The following is a 21,813-nucleotide window of genomic DNA, read 5'->3' on the forward strand; positions in this document are numbered from 1 at the left end:
GTATAATCTATACGTACGTTATTCTTACTGAGTGTCATCTTGGTAAAAAATCGCACATGACCACTATATTAAATCTAATATTTTGAATGGTTTTGACATGTTTGTTAAGAATTACTTACCTGATTAACATTTACTATTAAAATAATAATCGATTTGACATGTATCTTCGCATATTATTTATGTTATTTAACATATTCATCCTTATCTCATTATAATTAGTAACATGATCTTTCTGGTCATATAACCGGCGTTGAAATAGTCCTTACTTAAATGAAAAGATTTAGCTGGAACTGATCATGGAAAGCATTTTTTTTTAAATATAAGAATCATTACGGAGTGCATTATGTTATTCAACAGTCATACAGAACATTAATTTTATATAAATATCATGTAGTAATAAAATATTCATAAAATAACACTTTTTGGCTCAGTGGTTCATTCTAAATTTATACTGCCAGATTTGAACTAGTTCATTACTGCATCTTATTTAATATCCGAACCCTGAACAGAATACGGTTTTTTTTAGCAAAGGATAATTTGTATTTGGATTACTGCGTAGCAATATTGTTATATCCAATCCAAATTTATTTTAGATTGTTATTTTCCTTACCAAAGTATGCATAGCAAGATATATTTACTTATTAGGTACTGAATAACTAACAAGACTTAAAATATAAAAGTGGCACCGATTTTATTTCACTTGGATATAAAACATAAGCACTCTTTCACTACATTATGTTAAAACATACATGAATAATATGTAGATGGTCAAATGCATATTTGAGTATGTTAGTCTCGGATATCCGGTTTTTTAGGCCGGAAGTAAACATATCTTGTTAACATGGAAACAATACAAGGCATCATTTTCATTTTATCAGTGAACTCTTCGTCCTTACAAGACTCAAATTCGTAAGCAACAATCCTATTGACTTGAGTAAGCATGTGAACTAGTTCCATTTTAGTCCCGTAATTCTCTATGACGATGCACAGTGCTTGTATAAACCATGAACCGTCTTGGTTATTTCTCCAGGAATAGTGTCCTGAAAACAAAGGGAGAGTTATAATTATGTTGAGTTAACATCTGCCTTAAAATACTAGTTTAACCTCCATATTCATGCACCTGTACCAAGTCTTGTGCCTTGTCAGTGGTTTGTGAACTCTTCAAGTGCATTTTTTATTTGATAATTGTGTGTGAATTATAGATTATCTATAGTATCTGCTTAAATTATTCACTACTTATTGGACTAAAGTGCATCATCATATGTAGCATACACCTATCAATTGTTGGAGACTGATCTTTTGATATTTATGTCGTTGAATTATTGTTTCTTTGACATATATCACACATGTCGTTATATTTTATTTATATCTCTTATCAATACGTGTTTTTGTATAAAACTGATAAGATTCAAGGTCATAATTTATTACTTTCCTGTATAAAATCGATTCGGAAGCAAAGCGCTCGATTTTTGATTATTAGAAAGTATGATTAATATATCAGCACACTTTGAACGTAGTTTTATACAATCCTTGATAATGTATTGTTATCCATTCGCTTGATGTGTAAATAAACTCATCATAGACACATAGTGTTTTAGCTTTTGAATTTGCCATTTCACTCCAAACTTTCCGTTATGATTTTTTTGTTTTTTTGTTCGGTATTTGTATTATTTTACTTCTTATACATAGATATTTCTAAATGTACTTTTTTTTGTCGTTCGTTATATCGATATTTTAGAGTATCTTTTTCTTAGACTAAATTTATTGTAATTTTTGTCTTCATCTTTTGCTTAACTTTGATTGAATTTTCATTTGTTTTGGTTCTAGGCAACTTGTTAGTTAAGTGTGGACAAAATGAATGCCCAGCGGACTTATGCATACACTCGGAATCTTAAATCATATGCTTAGATTTGGGTTTGATATATATTTGACCGAGATAATAGGCAGGATATACGTTCACTGGAAAATGGTTGCATGTTGAGATTTACAGCAGACGTTCTGTCTTGTAATAGGGCACATGTATATACCTCAGAGTTGATGCATTGTTTTTTTTAATGAAAAGAGTGATAAAGATTCGACAAACATAGCACGAGGCTTCGTATTTAATGTAACAATAACGTTGTGCACGATGTTCCTACAACAAGACGTTACACCACCACGACGTCAAAGAGAGTTTTCTGAAACTTTTGACGCACGTTTATTCAATTTGCAAGTTTCATTTGCTTTTTTCGTGTAGTTGGTTGAATCTTAATCTGTCTCTATTAAATTTGTGATGTCTATTTACCATGAATTTATTTATATCAAGTTGTGGAAATCGATTAAATAATTTTTACCCATAATTAACCTTAAAATGTTGTATTGTCGTAAGTAATGAACTTGAAGGAAGGGAAAATGGGACAGAAGTATACGGTTTTCAATAAATAAATTATAACAAAACTTCACTCCCAGACTGTTAAGATTGCATGGTGAATATCATATGTAAATTTTTCATATCTTGATTCAACCCTTATACAAATATATATTTATATATCCGACACTCTGCACGTAAATAAAAACATATTTACCCTTGATTAATTTGAATTGATCTGTATTAAAAAATTGCTGGACACATAACTTGTCGCAATACAACCATTACATAAATTATTATAACCCGATCTTGAAAATATTTTCCCATTCATTTGAAGTTGCTTTCTTTCAAAATGTACTAATCTTCTCCTGAATCGTCCGTATAATACGGGGTTGCATTAATTCAATGAAACTGTTTTTGTCGCTGTTTCCAATAAGTCTTTCAGTTACCTCCGTTTCATGCACAACATGCACTGTGGGTTTTTCGACAACCAGCAATTATTTTTTAAATTTCACCAAACGATTCGTTTTAAGTATCGGGAATATACAATAGAACAAATTTTGCACATGTAACGTCGAAAAAAAAAGCGTTTGTTTGTTTTTTCGACGTTTTTCGACGTTGGGACAAAATGGCTACCGTTTTGTTATGTTTCGTAGCATTTTATTCCTGTAAGACCCAAACATGCAGTTAATAAAAAAAGAATCTAGACTTTATGTTCTTTTTGTGTATCTAAATTTTGCTTTGGTAAATAATAAAATACTTATTGAAATATCAGGTAACAAACCCGCATTAATTGCTTGGACAAATGAAATATCAACTTGGACAAAATGGCTACCGCTTGCAAAACGACTGTGTAGAGATGGTTTTATAGAATCTACTATTTTTAAACTCACGAACAATGAGGCAAATGTTTGTTCTTTCGGGAGATGTTATAATTATCTCACATTTGTTAGACATTTTTAGCTATGTCTACTTATAAAACTACCTTTAGCCGTTAAGTCAAAGTAAAACGTCATTGGACACTTTTCTTATCCCAGCTTAATATGGAGCCACCGAGTCAAACAAAATTCGACAAAAGAACGGCTTCAATTTAACCAAGAACTGACACACTTCGTTGCTTCTGCCAAGTTTTGGGAAGATCAGAGAATAAGAAATAGGATCACTATACATAAGAGATAAAACAGTTGTTCAAAAATGTAACGTTGGACATCCGTTTTTTTCATATAGCTTTGTTGTTTTACTCCTCAAATATACTAGATATTACTAAGCATATGACCAAGAGCTATAAGAACATAAAGGAAAACATATACTGAATTAGTTTTTATAGTGGTTAGCGTTAATTAACATTTTATTTTGTTTTGTTGAGGAAATTTCAAAGATTCTGTTTTAAATCATAGGGGTTGTAGGAACATCGTGCGTGACGTTTTTACGATCGGACGTAGAGTGTGTCTATACCGCCTGCAGCCAATCCGACGATACCTTATTCATACTAGTCAAATGATTGAACAAAACTGTCATCGCATTAGTTTGCACACATATATTGCATAAAATGATAATTTGAGGAATTTTTTAAATTTCTAAAACAACCCTCTCCCCTTCAATTATGTTAAGAAACTCTTGTGCCGTTTAATTTAAATCCTAAATGTAAAAAAAAACATTAACGTACATATTTCTTAAACATAAAATATATTTAAGGTTTTTTTTAATTCTGCAAGTCTTGTTGGCCACTATAACTTTTCTAGTTGAAGGCTGGAAAATGGCCATTGTTATATCATAATTCGTTTCTGTGTGTGTAACATTTAAACGTTGTGTTTCCGTTGCGTCGTTTGTTTTCTCTTATATTTGAGTGTGAATTCACATTACTATAAGACATGTCAGGGTACTTTTCTATCCAAAATTTATGTTTTTGGTTTTGACATTCTCATCTGATTTTGTCTAATGCTTGCTCCATGTCTGTGTGTGTTACATTTTAATGTTGTGTCGTTGTTCTCCTCCTATATTTAATGCGTTTCCCCGAGTTTTAGTTCGTAACCCCAATTTTGTTTTTTGTCCATACATTTACGAGTTTTGAACAGCGGTATACTACTGTTGCCTTTATTTGAACAGTTGTTATTTGCCTCAGAAACATTCTTCTAAATACAGTGGAATATTGGACAATAAAACCTACTTCCTAGAACAGTGGAATATTTTTCAATGGAATCTCTTACATGCATATATTAGTGGAAATTTGACAATGACACATTTAATCTAGCATAGTGGAATATTACACAATGAAAACAGCTACCTAGAACACTTCAATATTTGATAATGAAAACTCCTACCTGGGACAGTGGAATATGCAAACAGGAAATCAGCTTCTACTGGCACTTTCCGTATGGACGATAGGGCTGGTTCGTATTCTTCGGAGAGCCCACTCTTGTCAGACATACTGTCAAAGGAATGATTCATAGGTGCTGTGCGACAGGCCTGAAATAACAATCGAACTAAGTATATATCTGCATGATCTATTATTAAAAATGAACATTCCGAAAGGAGACAAATTGATTGTAAACAAAATATTAAAGCCATGCAATATAAAACCCGTGGAACTGTAACAATTAATCGTTAAAAGAAAATATTAAAACAAATGTAAATTAAAAGAGATTATCAACAAACTAAAGATGATGGACAAAAAGTACCAGACTTGTAATAGATGAAAAAATATGCAATTTCATGGCAGATTATTGTACGGGCCAACATAAAAACAGTCAAATGCTATTCAACACATGAAGCTGTATACAAACATCAGGGCTTTGAAAAAACAGACAAAACATATAAATGCACTTAAACTCTGTGTAACAAAGGGAATATATAAAACACTTTTTGACTTCCTAGCTATAGGGCAGGTGCATGCAGAGGCTCTTTTCAATGACATTTCTGTTTTTTTACACGATATGATTAAATCACATTACAGTTATATTGTAAGTATCAGAGAGGGAGAGGACAGTCTATCGGTATTTGTTTAAGACGTAGGTACTAGTATAGCATAACCAAGTTACAAGACTATAATCCCCTCCCAATATGATACGTTTTATACTTTTATCTTATAAGTGTTGTTCGAAGGATCATATTACCACACATAATGAGATACTTAAAAACAGTAGAATATTTTTACCACTGTTCAAAATTCATAAATCGATAGAGAATAAACAAATCCGGGTAACAAATTTAAACTGAGGGAAACGTATCAAATATAAGAGAATTACGACACAACAGAGAAACAACACCGAAACGTAACACATACAGAAACGAACTATAATGTAACAATGGCCATTTTCCTGACTTGTTACAGGGCATTTTAAGAAAAATTGGTGGAGTGAACCTGGTTTTATGGCATGCCAAACCTCCCGCTTTAATGGCAGTGTTAAACGACAGGGTTACAATAAATAAATAGATACATGGGAGAAAATATAGGACAGAGAAACAAACGAATAATAGCCATCAAAAGGTAATAGACTAAAAAATATTTTTATACGACAGACGCGCGCTACGTCCACCCAAAACTATGCTCAGGTGTAAAAAGTTTCAGAGCCATAACAACTACAAAGTTGAAGATCACCGAGGACGAAAACTTCCAAAACATTTGTGAGGCCAGGGTTATCCAGATATAAACTTATATCTGCATATAAGTTTATTTGTTAGATCGCGTGTTTTTTTTATAAATTCAATACGATAAACGAAATGCGTACTTTATATGCATTTGCCGAATCGCGCATGTTTGGCTAAAAATTTCTTTGTTTAACTTATAACTACATTCGGAATACTAGATTTTAATTCGGTTTTGATGTCGACTTTGGCATCTTTAATAGCAGGTGAGTTAACTGACCAAGGTGATTATCAGTACTAGAATGTCATTAGTGAATTAACCTGTAGAAATCATTGAATTTTACTGTACTAATGAATTTCCTGTCGGGCTTTGACCGGCCAGATTATTGCCGGTAACAATGGTAATGCCGTGATTAACTTATCCTCAGTCTCACTACAGATTTAATATGGCGTTTTTGCTGCAGGACAATAATTTATGACGTTGTAAATTGTGATATTAATATCGATAAATGATGGTGATATTACATTCTATTCCTGATGTATGGAGAATTGTCAAACCAAGACAACAAAATATAAAAAAGAGATATTTTAAATGAACAGCTCTAACTCATTTATTTACTAAAGTTTAATGTGTCATTGTAATAAATATCAGTATCACCGAATATCATGTTTTACTATTGGAAGAAATATTCCTTTACCCATTCATGACACATCATGTGTGATTTATCGCTGAATTGATGCATATCACGAGCAGTTCATTTTACAAATACACTAGACATGCTAGAGAAACGCTTTTCTGTAGATTGTTGTGTGATTTTCATTTTAGTAAGATTTTGATTTGTTAACAAACATTGCTGCTTTTGCAAAAAATCAAGCATACAAGAAAAACAGTAATTGTTGGCTTGAATAATTATTTTTTCAAGACGAGTATAAAACCGCAAAAGTCGTATTCGGTGTTGTCACACCAAACTACTTTAGTTTTAGATGAAACCCAATAATTGCAAAACTATTAATCGTTTGGTGTCTATGCAAATCGCATCTTTTCGGTTACACTGCACGTAAAAAAATCTCAAACATACTTTTCTGTTGTACAAAATATAATTAGTTTTCATTTCGGAAAATATTTTGAGTAAACAAAACAGTTTATTTTAGTTTTTCGAATTATCAAGCTAATGTCACTTTATACAATCTGTTTCTTTCCAATTGTTTTTGTTTTTCTTACTATGATTAATAAATACATACTTGAACGAAGAATAGTTTCGGTTTTCCCACTAAAGAAGAGCACCTATCTCCTCTAAATGGACCAGTAAGTACATCTAATGATAGCATTCCATCTGTTGCATATATCCGACCTTCAATACCATGACTTAAAATAGCACAACCAAAACAATCACAGTCAGAGTGGTCATAATTCGCTGCTGAAACATACAATTACAAGGTCAAAAAGAAATATGCACAATGATGCTAGCATAAACGTTGCCAAAACGGCTTCCTAACATTGATTTGCTGTTTCTATGGTAACATTCAGTCAAGGACGGAGTGTACATCTATACATTGATTGATAAGTGATTGTTGTATGCTTCATTTATACTCGACAGGTCAAATTACTGGTTTTTTTTTATTGTCTATGGATACAGTGGCCATTTTGGAAATTCCTAAGTAAAATAACTGTACGTATTGTGTTTGAAGCATATTTCAATTTTTCACACTTTTGCAGTGTCCATGGTAACGACGGCCGATTTAAAAATTGAAAGGTCCAACTGTTGCTAAATATGTTGCTACCTATAGTTATCTACCATTATCCCTTGAATACAATCAAAACTGATGTTCTAGAATGGTCCATGAAAACTGACGCTCATAAGTAATGCCAAAGAGACTACTTGCTGAAATGACAAATGTGGAATGGATACCTGGACATAGGGCTCTTGTATTATACAAAACATAAAGGTTCTAAGAACTGTCAGTCAGAGTGGTAATAGTACGCACTATGATAGATATTCAGGAGACAACAATTGATTATCTGGGAGGTAGGATAAAAAAAAATTCTGGATCGAATATTCACTAGGGACAAAAAATTCAGGAGATGTCCAATGAAACAACAGTCAAACAGACACCAAATCGTAAGGACCCTGGCGTGTTTACTCTTTGGTCGGGTTGTTGTCTCTTTGACATGTTCCCCATTTCCATTCTCAATTTTTATATGACAAAATGTAAATGATCAAATAGTGAAACCAAACGTGATTATTGCTAGCTGATTTCAATCACTTTAAGTAACCAGAGATTCATGATACTTCTCCGTGATTTTTTATATTTGTAATTTCCGCCTTACTCTATAGATGTTACTTTACAACATTTGTAATAACAGACATCAAATAGTTTAATCTTATTTTGCATTTTATCTTATAAAAGCTATATATTTTTATAAATGATATGTGTTATCTTTAGAAATATAAAGCCATGTTTTTATAGGTACGTATAAAGTTTATAATATCCCTCCATTATATGATGTACGATCTGTCACATACAAATATAAAATGTAAATGGAATAAATTGGTAGCTTTATATAATCATGTCAAACTGACAGAACCAATCACAAAAGATGGCCAGGTTTCTCGTTGTAATCTTTCTGAAAGCCGGAGTTTTAATTGCATAATTTTAACTCGTTTGACAGTGTAAATCGATGTGATTTAATTCTGTCTGGTTTTGTTGATATGGGTAGAATATATCTTTAAATTATAGAGCTTTGCATGCATGTTTTGTTGATATGGGTAGAATATATCTTTAAATTATACAGCTTTGCATGCATGTTTTGTTGATATGGGTAGAATATATCTTTAAATTATACAGCTTTGCATGCATGTTTTGCAAGCTGAAAAAAATATTCATCTTTTCGAGTTAGAGTGCTCCCATAGTGTTATTGTTACTTCACTATGTCATACTTTGTCTGTTCTCTACCATGACCAAATAGTGTTTGATAAGCTAGAGTTGTCATAACTTTGTTTCAAACATAATATTAATTCATATTTATGACATTCTGGGATCAGAAACAGGTGCTTGGTGATGGTAAACAGTTCCTTCTCTACTTAGGCAGCCGTAGTTAATGGCCATTGACAATTATGTGATTGCACCGTTCCACTGTCGTAGTTGTCATAACTTCGAGTGCGTGCCATATCTGTTGTGTCATCATACAGTACACAGATATAATGTACGTCAAAATACGAAGATGATAACTCAAATACGAAGATGATAACTCAAATACGAAGATGATAACTCAAATACGAAGATGATAACTGTTTGTATATAACTTTGAACGGGATAATGCGTTATCACTGTCTACAAAATAATTATTTTCATCCTTCTTGAAAAGCTCCTTTATGAAGTCTACCTTATACGAAAATAGAATCGGGGGAGCTGGTTCCCATAATTTTAAATTTTACATAATGTTATTTTATTTACCTTCAACCATAATTTTTGTCATACTTGATGCAGTGGCGTCATCGTAGCGTCTGACTTCGAATCCTAAATCTTGAAATCTTTCTTCTAGTCTCTCCGCATCTGCACCAGTTCCTTCCCGACATCGCTGTCCAGTAGACGGATGGAAGTTTTTATTGTTAATTATAATGAACAAGCCTCGTTTAGGGTAATTGTAGTTGTAAGCATTAGGTTCTGAAGGCGCACCTGGACGTAAAGATCTGCGTTCTCCACTAAAAAAAATAAAACAAGAGAGATAAAATCATAAATACTAACTGTTTTAAATCTCTTTCAATCATGATGATAGTTAAGTTCTCTCCCAAAGTTATATAAAGTCCACGTTATTGCTCAATGTGGTTTCCTATACCTATAATTGCTTCTTTAGTTCAAAGTATTGTATTTTTTTTTCTACACTTTTTGACGTACAGATTTACTAAACTTAAAACGTATAAAATTCTAAACCTGGTACCTTTTGAAAGCTATTGTGTGTGTGTTTCTCTGTCCTTATACGTTATCCCATCATTTGATGTTGTCATTTTCGATTTATAATTTACATTGCCATAAAAGCGGGAGGTTCGGTTAGCAACAAAACCAGGTTCAACCCACTATTTTTGTTTTCTTAAAATGTCCTGTACCAAGTCGGGGAAATGGCCATTGTTATATATGTTCTGGTAAATAGTGTTATGCGTAAAAATGAAATAAAGAGGATAAAAGGAATCACGAAAAATACTGCGGTTGTGTTTGACCAGTTTAAGATACAAATGTACCTTACTATCCTTAGCCTATTTTACCCTGTTTAGCTGCTCTGCATCACGACTTTTAAAAGTTAGCAAGAAAACATATCAGCATCATCACAGTGTGTGAGGAGACGGCGTCAAGCTTACTTTTGATAACCGTAAATCTATCTAATCGATTGACCGATTGATTATTAGGGTTACTGTTGGCTTTTTGTTTATCCGTGGAGGAATCCAGAGGAAGCCCGTCAGAACTTATGACTTCCACACCTGATATCTGACAAATCTTGATTAGATTGAAGTCGAATGCACTTGACACGTGTGGGATTCGAACTCTCAACCTCGTTGTTGATAATCCATTGGTATAGTAGATGAAACGGCCACCAAAAGACCGAAATAGCGTGCTGAACAGATTTTCAAGTTGTCTGCATACATAAATCGTAAAGTATAAACTACTGAACATAATGTGAAGTGGGTTTTTTGGCACGTTTGCTACGCCTTCTCGTCAAAAAAATTGTGACGTTATTTTACGATATCAATGTGCAATTGGATAACCTATAGATATTAACGTTACAATATCGACTTTTAAATCATGGCTGTCGTTATAGTAATCAATCGTCCTCTATATAGTATTTTTGACTGATAAATCCAGACAAGAATAATAATTCCGACTGAATATCGAATACATAGATATGCATATGTTAGGTTTGCTGGTGAAAAACTAATAAATCACATTTTTTTTTGTCTTCCCAATGAACAGGAAGTACTCCAATACACGATCACGTGACAGATATCCATTCGCTCCTTCAGGTTTCTTTCTTGTCTTGCGTCATTTCCCGAAGGAACGGAAATGCATTAACGGAAAATATTTGAAAATGATACGACTAACCAATTGTTCATAATTACTCGGTTATTCATCCAGGTTCTTAAACCAATTTGAAATATATACATAAATCATTCTTAAGCATACAGTTTAAAATTAATGAATCAAATACAAGGTACTCAGTCCAATTTAAAAACAAATACTTGGATTACACAATACACATGATATATGATCTTTACAATAGTAACTATGCTTTTAAATGATTAACCTACAGCATTCCACTTGAAGGCTGGGGAAAAGCTCGGGACCCCCCCCCCCCAAAAAAAATAAAACGTGTGCAATATTAGTGTCGATATATTACTAAACAATTAATTATATTGACAATATATCTTCATAGACGATGTGTGTCTTCTACATATGCTCCAGGAGTACCGCAGTAGTTCCACCACTTTGCCCTGAATTACACCAGAAAAGTATTATTGGCAAACAACCCTTTTGTTAGCGGCTAGTTTAGAGTCAGTCGTCAACACAAAATCAGTCAGAAGCTAACCTACATCCAATTGGGGGAAGTTGTTGAACTATAAGACTTAGAACTATTTTTACTTCAAAAGTATACTAACATATAACACCTTTGGGCATACTAAAAAAGAATTAAAATATCATTATAAAGCATTTACCAAAATGAATCATAAATAATGTTGACTTCAGTTGCACATTTATTGGGTTTTTGGGTTAAGTTTAAACATATTTTTTTGTTCAAAATGACAGATTGGCCAGACACAAGTTTTACAACTTAGTAACTTGTCTCCAAGGTTATTGGGTTGAAGTCTGTCTCTGATAAATATTCCAATGTTCTTGTCTGACATTGATGACTTGGTTTGTCTGGGCAAATATAAAACAAGATATATGACAATATATCAACCTCAGGGAGAGACAAATGTATTGATACACATTAAATGTGTCTACAGATTTGTTATCTCATTGGTATTCCCGCGGGATATTGTCCTCGCGTTACAGGATTAATAGACTGAATTATCTTATTGTTTTAACACGAACTATAGCAATGACTTTCTGAAACTAGAAGTGACAATAACACCTCTATATCTATTATGCGCAGATAGAAAGTAACTTTTCATTAACATGATCACCAGTTTGTTGAGTTTTGATATTATTTTAATGTATCAAGTATACACAACAAATGGCTAAAATTTGTAAAAATCTGGCTTTGAATTCGTATAATCAACGTACACATACCATATTTTAAGGATTCTTCTTTTAATTAAAGACCCGTATGCTCATTGTTCTATGCTTAACATAATTAGTTTACTTTAAGATCAACTGCCCGTTTGCTTTATGTACTACTAAGACTTTACTTAAAAGACTTCTACGCTAGACTTAAAGACCCGTATGTTCAATGTACAAATACCTCAAATAAGTCTTCTACATTAGGCTTAAGGATCTACATGCTCAATGGACCAATACCTAATATAAGGCTTCTACATTTGGCTTAAAGACATACATGTTCAATGTACCAATACATAATGCGAGGATTCTACATTAGACTTAAAATATCCGTATGTTCAATGTACTAATACCTAAGATAAGGATACATCTTAAGGCTTAACGATCCACATATTGTCAACTTATGCCTATCATACACAGAAAAGCGTTATATTAGTTGTAACTACCAATCAAATGTAGCTAGGTTACGAAATGTCAGAACTCAGCAGTAAATATCTGATTAAAACTAATGACATGGTAACAAGAACATCAAAACTGAAGTACATGATGTGAAATCTATCAGAAAAATCAGAATAAGAGCAGTGCAAAAAGGGTGACTCAAACTAGATAATGATAATGTACGATCGTATAATGAGCTGAATTGTACACTTTGCAAAGTAATGCTTTGGCCTGGTTAGAAGTGGAAAAACAATTTTATCCAAGAAAGACTAAAAATTAATTAACATTCTACCCAACAAAATCCATAAAATTTAACAAAACTGAAATATATTTTCGCCAATAATTTAACACGTAATTGATACAGTGGAAAAGGTAAAAAGAAAAAATCATCTGCACCCATCTGAAAACCAAAAGAACGTGCTTTTAATGGGTTTATTAAAGACTCATTAGTACAAATAAACAGAGAATAACTACTGTGTTCTTCAAAATATTTTTTGTGTGTGTCAGATTGTACTATTTTAACGAGGGGGATGGGTGTTATTTCCAAAATTGTAAATTATATTTATGTATAAACTACCTTTCTGACGCATTTATTCAAAACAAAATGTTATTCTCGATCAAAGTGGTACGCCCGATATCCCCCCTAAAATATCCGCAACTGATTTACGATACGCAACATCAGTTTTACTTTATTTTATACAATAAATACCCTGATAATAACAAAACCGTCGAATGCCATCACTTGTGAATTCTAACGTTTTCCACGTTTGATTTCCACATGTTTTGCCAAATAACATCATGATTATTGGTACCAAGTCCTCTCATACAACAAGAGATTATTAGGAAAGTTAAAGTGGCTTTTCTTGTGAAACGTGTCAATTAGGAGCTGTTTGCACTGTAATATCCTTAACGAGTTTATTATTAAATTTATCAACAGTGGAACGACCTGGTAAATTAACCCTGATCATTTTTTTCTGCTCACAGAACTTTAAAATATTTCCTTGCCATAAATCGTTTCTGACCGTCCAATTGCAGATATTGAAATTTGTAAAGAACGTTGAAATTCAAATCATTTTACTTTTAACGTCCGCTTGCGTGTAGTTTTTTTTATGGTTTGAGATCAAAATCGAACTCAAAATATTTTAGAAATCATTTGAAAGTTTCCATTTGAATTTAGTGATATAAGTGTGTCTTTGTAATAAATCAATATATGGTTCAACTACTTAGATGTTGTCATCACTGATACAACTTTAATAGAAAAACAGGAATTATCAAATGATGTGTTAATTTATTAGATAAATCTTAAAAAAAAAATAAAAAAAAAAAATAACTTGTCATGATGAAACAATATACCAAATACCAACACAATATCTTCAAGCATGAAGAACATAAGTCTGGAAAACTGATTTGGCGGACAGACAGACATACTGCAAACCTCAAGCCTCCTTCGACTTCGTATTTTTTTTATGGGACTAAAAAAACTGAAATATCTAGAGTTTAGCATGGTGTTTTATGTTTAATTGAAAAAATATCATTTGTAACATTTCTTTTTCAAAATTTTGAAGATGTTTTCAAATATTTTGACGCAAACATTGCATTTCTTTTTACAAAAACGTTATCAAGAAATGTACTTGACAATATTATATTATTATTTTTTCATCACTTGACGTCTGTCGTCCGTTGTCGTTAACTTTAACAACTTTTATTATTAGATATCTAATAATCTATAGTATTTTATACTATTTATAATGATTTTAATCTTATTTTACATGATTTAAAAAACAGCCATGAATACAATGAGCGACACAAGCTCACCTCCTGAGAGAATCTAATTTTGTTGTTGATGTATCATAAAAAAAAATGTCTTATGATATAAATTCCTTATTCCCAATATTGATTATCAATTTTTCAAAGCAACTAATGTCATTATGTATAATAAGATTTCCTTATTTTTTCAAAAGTTCGACAAAAGTGAATTACACATGCATTCAATTTAAATCTATGAACCGGTGAAATTATACCAGTAAAATTTATACCAGTGAAAATTATAGAGAAATCAAGAAATAGTTGGGTTATGATAATTCGATTTTTGGCTTCACGGGAGTCTCAGTTAACTTAATTATTTAAAGGTGAAAGAATGAATACACTGGCATGACCTTATACAAATCAGTGCTTAGATGGTTTCATGGCATGGCAACAATATATAAGTCATTCAATTTGTAAACAATCTGTACTTTCGTTTCTTTTTTATTCAGATCTCAAATTAGTTATTGATTAAGAAGAAAGCTAATTGTGAGAAATGTCTAACAGTACACAAGACATCAGACTGATAAATTACATCATGTTTGTCGTATCAATAGCATTATTCAGTAAAGGGGGAGTTTTGTTTAAAAATATACTCTTTGAAATACAGATCTTGTACTTTCGTTTCTTTAACAAGGATCTGTAATACACATTGTTTTGATATTCATTTACCTAGATTTTTTTTTAAATTTCATAAATTAAAAGCCGATGGTATAAAATCATATAAAGAATGTGATAAAAAAAAAAACATTATCGACCCGTTCAATCGGATATGTCATTTCCGTGAAGCGAACATACCTTAAGAGCGGGAGATCGTTGGTTCAATGTTACCTTGTAAGCTAGTACATTTATTTTCCAGGTCAGCGTTTCTGTATGTACAAGTTTTAGCTATATATATATATATGGCGTCAGCGACGAATATATGAGATGACTACATCTGACTTACATAGAGTTAATAAATAAATATTTGATTTTTTTCTTCTATTACTCAAAAAAGCAATTGGTTTGATGAAACACGAAAAGTGTCATTATCTCAAATTTTACAGATGCAGGAACATTTTCAAAAGATGTTTGAAGATATGGATTTGTAATAAATCCTTATTGCGTCTTTTATTCTGTCATCAAATTCATTCCTTATCACTGCTTTTGTATGGCAGCTGCCATATGAATTGCAATATAAAGACAATATTTATTAGCACAAACACATTTACATTAAATGGATATTATAGATACCATACTGTCTTGTATCTTTCTAGTTTTATTGCCAATACCTTAAAACTCTTTGCTGATAAAGGATAACACTACTATGTAAAGCAGGATATGTTTATATAACTTGAGTATGTTTTCTTTTTGAATATGTATGCAATAAAGCTGCTGACGGTTAATCACCCATTAATCAATAAGTCATAAAACAAATTGGTATGAGTTTGTGACAATTATTGCTGAAATATTGCCAACTGTTTTACTGTCCCATAATTAAATCTGTAGACAAATGTAGAAATGTTCGATCTTCGAGAACAATCATCATACACTTAACCAAAACCATTTTATATCAGTTAGTCATGAAAGGTGTGACTGATTGGATTTTAGTACTATTTCCGTAATTCACAATATAAATGACTATAGTTGTTATCTCACCAGCTTTCGAGTTTTATTGGAATTGTAGCGTGTATTTAATAAAGATAAATCAAAAATGTTTGTAGAAACACTTAATTTAGAACCGAAGGTTAAAATCACTTAGCAAAAAAAATAAAATAGAAAAGTAAGAATTGGCCAATGTCTGAGAGTACTGTGAAGTTGTTGAATAATTATAATTTAATTACAGTACCAATGTTTCCTTGGATTAAGAACCGTCAAAGAAGTAGAGATTTGCCTCCCCCTTCTTGATATATTATAATCATTTCGTTACACAAAACATTACTTGCGAGTAATTTAATGGCAAATTTAAATCAAATGCATGCATATTCCAAGATTAGAAAAATGTGTATACAGCTACCAACAAAGCCAAGTCGTTTAACCATTTTCAAACAAGAATATGTCCATAGTACAAGGATGTGTTATGAAAGGATTTAGGACGTTTTTAGAAATAATTAGAAATTGAAATAAAATAGATCTTATTTAAACAAAAATATATGTTTATAGGTTATTAAGATAGTTGCAAGTAAAAGATAATATAAATGTCAAATGATTCGTTGATATAGGAAAATAAAGTAAGAAGAAAACACATAAAGAAGATAGCGAATAACAAGCATTATCTTAGATGCATGATAAGCAAAAATAGTACAAGTCAAGAACCTCATTGGTTATTTGGCACACGTTTAGAAGGTTGCTAGGTCGACGGACAGATGTATGTCGAATTGATATTACATCCAAGGTTATAACCATATTCACAGAATGTGTAGATACTACAGCATCATGAATATTCAGTAATACATTTAGGCACGCAAGATTGTATAAATAACCAATCAAAAAGTTTAGATACGAAGATTGACGTACACAAGATATTAATTAAAATTTAATTATCAATTATAATGAAGATCAGAAATTGAAATTCTTCCAAAAATATTATTTTATTTAATTTAAGAAATAAAAGTCCAAATGCTTTTCAAAAACAAATAAATACATTTTGCATAATATGAAGCAATAAATGTTTTGGCAACACATTCCATCTTTTGCAAAAGAAGCTCAATCTTGTCTGGGGAACAAGAATGTCGGGTTATGAGTAGTGACTATAAAAGCAAATATAAGTCTACTCCCGTACATTACATTACAATCCTTGTTCCAACCAGCAAATTGAGTTGTCTTATATATTTCATTAAAAAGGTAAGTTATATAATGTTACTTACATGTAAAGTAATTTTATAAAATAAATTAATTGCAAATTAATAGGAAATAATTCAATAAATATAATAAGTTTAATTCGAGCAATATTTGAAATAGAAATATATTTGTTATTGTCAAATGATAATCTTATTGTTAATCTGTATGATTTATGCACTGTAATATTTTACGATCAAAAAGAAAAGAAACGTTACATTACATTACATTACAATCCTTGTTCCAACCAGCAAATTGAGTTGTCTTATTTATTTCATTAAAAAGGGTAAGAAGGCGCGAGTCCCACTCTCGCTGCCAAGCCAGTCCACAACAACGACATGTAGTCCCCAGATGTCGAAATATCCTTCTACCTACAAGAACCGTAGAAGAACTCAGAAAACGAGAGAAGGCAAAAACAACACCATGTCTTCCAATTTAGAAACAACAAAGACAACCGTTATACCAACATCGTAACAAGTGATCACCATGTGAAGTACATATAAAAGTCATCCGTCAATTAACCCTTACACCAACAGAAACAAGTGACCTCCCTGGGAAGTTAACATTACTACAACACATAAAGTAACAAGTGACCACCATGTGAAGTTCATATAAAAATCCTACGTCACAACAATTGACGAAGAAATTCCTTTCACAACAACAGATGATGGGAGAAAATACCATCACAACAGATGCCCCACTCACGCTATCATTTTCTATGTTCAGTGGACAATGAAATTGGGGTCAAAACCTTAATTTGGCATTATAATTAAAAGGATCATATCAAAAGGAACATGTGACCGTGCATCAGTTTTGTCAATCAGTTTCCATTGTGTCTAGTTTAGCCTAGCATCACTTTTGTCAATCAGTTTCCATTGTGTCTAGTTTAGCCGTGCATCAGTTTTGTCAATCAGTTTCCATTGTATTCTAGTTTGGCCGTGCATCAGTTTTGTTAATCAGTTTCCATTGTATTCTTGTTTGGCCGTGTATCAGTTTTGTCAATCAGTTTCCATTGTATTCTAGTTTGGCCGTGTATCAGTTTTGTCAATCAGTTTCCATTGTATTCTTGTTTTGGCCGTGCATCAGTTTTGTCAATCAGTTTCCATTGTATTCTAGTTTGGCCGTGTATCAGTTTTGTCAATCAGTTTCCATTGTATTCTTGTTTGGCCGTGCATTATGTTTTGGTCAATCAGTTTCCATTGTATTCTAGTTTGGGCGTGCATCAGTTTTGTAAATCAGTATCCATTGTGTTCCAGTTTGGCCGTGCATCAGTTTTGTCATTCAGTTTCCATTGTAATCTAGTTTGGTCGTGCATCAGTTTTGGTCAATCAGTTTCCATTGTATTCTAGTTTGGGCGTGCATCAGTTTTGTAAATCAGTATCCATTGTGTTCTTGTTTGGCCGTGCATCAGTTTTGTAAATCAGTATCCATTGTATTCTAGTTTGGGCGTGCATCAGTTTTGAAAATCAGTATCCATTGTATTCTAGTTTGGGCGTGCATCAGTTTTGTAAATCAGTATCCATTGTATTCTAGTTTGGGCGTGCATCAGTTTTGTAAATCAGTATCCATTGTATTCTAGTTTGGCCGTGCATCAGTTTTGTAAATCAGTATCCATTGTGTTCTTGTTTGGCCGTGCATCAGTTTTGTCAATCAGTTTCCATTGTATTCTAGTTTGGGCGTGCATCAGTTTTGTAAATCAGTATCCATTGTATTCTAGTTTGGGCGTGCATCAGTTTTGTAAATCAGTATCCATTGTATTCTAGTTTGGTCGTGCATCAGTTTTGTAAATCAGTTTCCATTGTATTCTTGTTTTGGCCGTGCATCAGTTTTGTCAATCAGTTTCCATTGTAATCTAGTTTGGCCGTGCATCAGTTTTGTCAATCAGTATCCATTGTGTTCTAGTTTGGCCGTGCATTATGTTTTGTAAATCAGTTTCCATTGTGTTCTAGTTTGGGCGTGCATCAGTTTTGTAAGTCAGATTCCATTGTGTTCTAGTTTGGGCGTGCATCAGTTTTGTAAATCAGTATCCATTGTGTTCTAGTTTGGGCGTGCATCAGTTTTGTAAGTCAGATTCCATTGTGTTCTAGTTTGGCCGTGCATCAGTTTTGTAAATCAGTATCCATTGTGTTCTAGTTTGGGCGTGCATCAGTTTTGTAAGTCAGATTCCATTGTGTTCTAGTTTGGCCGTGCATCAGTTTTGTAAATCAGTATCCATTGTGTTCTAGTTTGGCCGTGCATCAGTTTTGTAAATCAGTTTCCATTGTATTCTTGTTTTGGCCGTGCATCAGTTTTGTAAATCAGATTCCATTGTGTTCTAGTTTGGGCGTGCATCAGTTTTGTAAATCAGTATCCATTGTATTCTTGTTTTGGCCGTGCATCAGTTTTGTAAATCAGTTTCCATTGTATTCTTGTTTTGGCCGTGCATCAGTTTTGTAAATCAGATTCCATTGTGTTCTAGTTTGGGCGTGCATCAGTTTTGTAAATCAGTTTCCACTGTATTCTTGTTTTGGCCGTGCATCAGTTTTGTAAATCAGATTCCATTGTGTTCTAGTTTGGGCGTGCATCAGTTTTGTAAATCAGTTTCCATTGTATTCTAGTTTGGCCGTGCTTTAGTTTTGTCAATCAGATTACAGTTTTGTTGTTAATGATTTACTTTATCGTTCACCTCTTTGACTATTTTTTTACTCATTAGTTAAACGTAATTTGTTTGGTAAATTTTTGTATAAAAATCCGAGACAATTTCAACCCGAATTTCAAATCCAGTCTAGAAGATAATTAATGGAAATCACATACTATTAAAGATCAATAGAGTTGAAATCAGACATTGATAACATCGTCTGTAGTTTTAAATTCTTATTTAAATTCAAATTCTTTACAAAACAGAAATCAACTTTTTGTTAGAAAACACGTAAAACTAATTGGAAAAAAGCAAAAGTTAGAAAACTATTTCATTAGGAAAAGCAAACGATATTCGCTGTCGTAAACAGAATGGTTTGTTATTGGATTTCAAAGTACACGTCAGATTCAACTTTTTACGCTTTTCGGAATATTTTAAACATTTTTCTTTTCTAACATACATTGATGGCATATTTTAAGTCAAGTTAGCCACAGTGGCTGATCCAGAACTTATCATAAGGCCGCTTACTGACCTAATGGGGCCCGCTCCTTTCATGCTACAGTGATTCCCTCATAATCAACCAATTTTTCCCCACTGGATTCGCCTATGTGAGGCAACACTCTGCTATCATTGTTTTTTCGTTTTTTTTGTTTTTTTAGATAACTTTCACACAAGGCATTTAAAAGAACAAACGATCTCCGTAGATTTGAATTCTTAGTGTTCTAATTTCTGAACACTGTTGAACCTTTTTTTAAAGCTTTTATTAATCAATGAGTCTGATATAGTAATACGTTCCCATTAAGTACACATATAGACTGATACTGATATATATCATATCCTGAGAGCGCTCAATCGTTGGTTTTTTTTGTACTGGTTTATAACCTATTGTTCGCCTTTTCGTCTGGTTTAAACTTTTTTCCAAGACTTCAATCAAATGTGAATTCCAAATTCAAGATCAGAAAATGCAAATCAAAATAAGATATATTTCAGCATTTGAGTTGAATAAAACATTTTAACAGCTATTTGTGTAGTTAATACTGATATACTAGTATTCAAAATTTGAAATTCCTGCAATTGTCAACTAAAATGCTCTTGTGTAAAACAAGTAAGCTAGCATTTTATATTCACTGCATATTTTCTCAAAATGACATCTACTGACATTCCCAATAGTTAATTTAGATGTACAGAAGGGGCTTAAAGTATTGAAGGTTTTATCTTCCATAATAATTCAGATTTGTAAATCAGCTGTATATATATAAAAGAAGATGTGATATGGTTGACAATGAGACAACTCTCCAGAAGCGACCAAATTACACATAAACTAACAAATATAGGTCACAATACGGCCTTCAACAATGAGTAAAGCCCATACCACATAGTCAGCTTTAAAAGACCCCGAAATGACAATGTAAAACAATTCAAACGAGAAAACTAACAGCCTAATTTAAGACATTTTCACCATATCGAACATTTCTAATGCAACCACTTAAAATAAGAACGGTATCGTTTTAAGATTTCAAGCTATATATTTATATTAATAAAAACCACGAAAAAATCGATGAATTTCTTCAGATAATGATATAGATAAACACAGTTTTAACTTGTTCCTACTGCAGATGTTATAAGATCTGTGACCATGCTAAACTTAAATGCTCTTCTATACACAATTAGTATCGGATAGCCACTCACCAGTATAAATCTCGACTTGCTTGTTGATGGTATAATTGGCAAAGAGAGTTTTGATAAAGCAATGACCAGAAAGATTGATTTTGTGTTACAAACGCTCTATAACATTATTCCTGCCATGTATTGATTATAATGTGCAGTTTCCTCTTGTCACTGCATTCAAGACAATTTATTCATGATTCATTCGATTACTTCATAACACGAAGAACTGGCGCCGATATATTAATGTAGTTATTATATGTTATTAAAA

The 21,813-nt window shown here is 32.3% G+C and overlaps 1 protein-coding gene across 3 annotated transcripts in view; it reads right to left on the reverse strand.

Moving 5' to 3' along the window:
• Positions 1-672: 672 nt before the first annotated feature.
• LOC134726019 (caspase-3-like) overlaps positions 673-21,813 on the reverse strand; it is a 30,451-nt gene continuing 9,310 nt past the window's right edge. For 2 of the 3 annotated variants that reach the window (XM_063590378.1, XM_063590376.1), the window contains exons 2-5: positions 9,389-9,636; positions 7,175-7,350; positions 4,669-4,813; positions 673-1,040 (exon numbers count right to left, since the gene is read on the reverse strand). In XM_063590378.1, the coding sequence (XP_063446448.1) occupies positions 790-1,040; positions 4,669-4,813; positions 7,175-7,350; positions 9,389-9,636 (820 nt within the window). In that variant the 3' untranslated portion in view covers positions 673-789. The remainder of the gene's footprint in view (positions 1,041-4,668; positions 4,814-7,174; positions 7,351-9,388; positions 9,637-21,813) is intronic. The other variant, XM_063590377.1, reaches the window with a different exon arrangement.

The sequence above is a fragment of the Mytilus trossulus genome, chromosome 7 (assembly GCF_036588685.1).
Source record: "Mytilus trossulus isolate FHL-02 chromosome 7, PNRI_Mtr1.1.1.hap1, whole genome shotgun sequence".
NCBI classification, from domain to species: Eukaryota; Metazoa; Mollusca; class Bivalvia; order Mytilida; family Mytilidae; genus Mytilus; species Mytilus trossulus.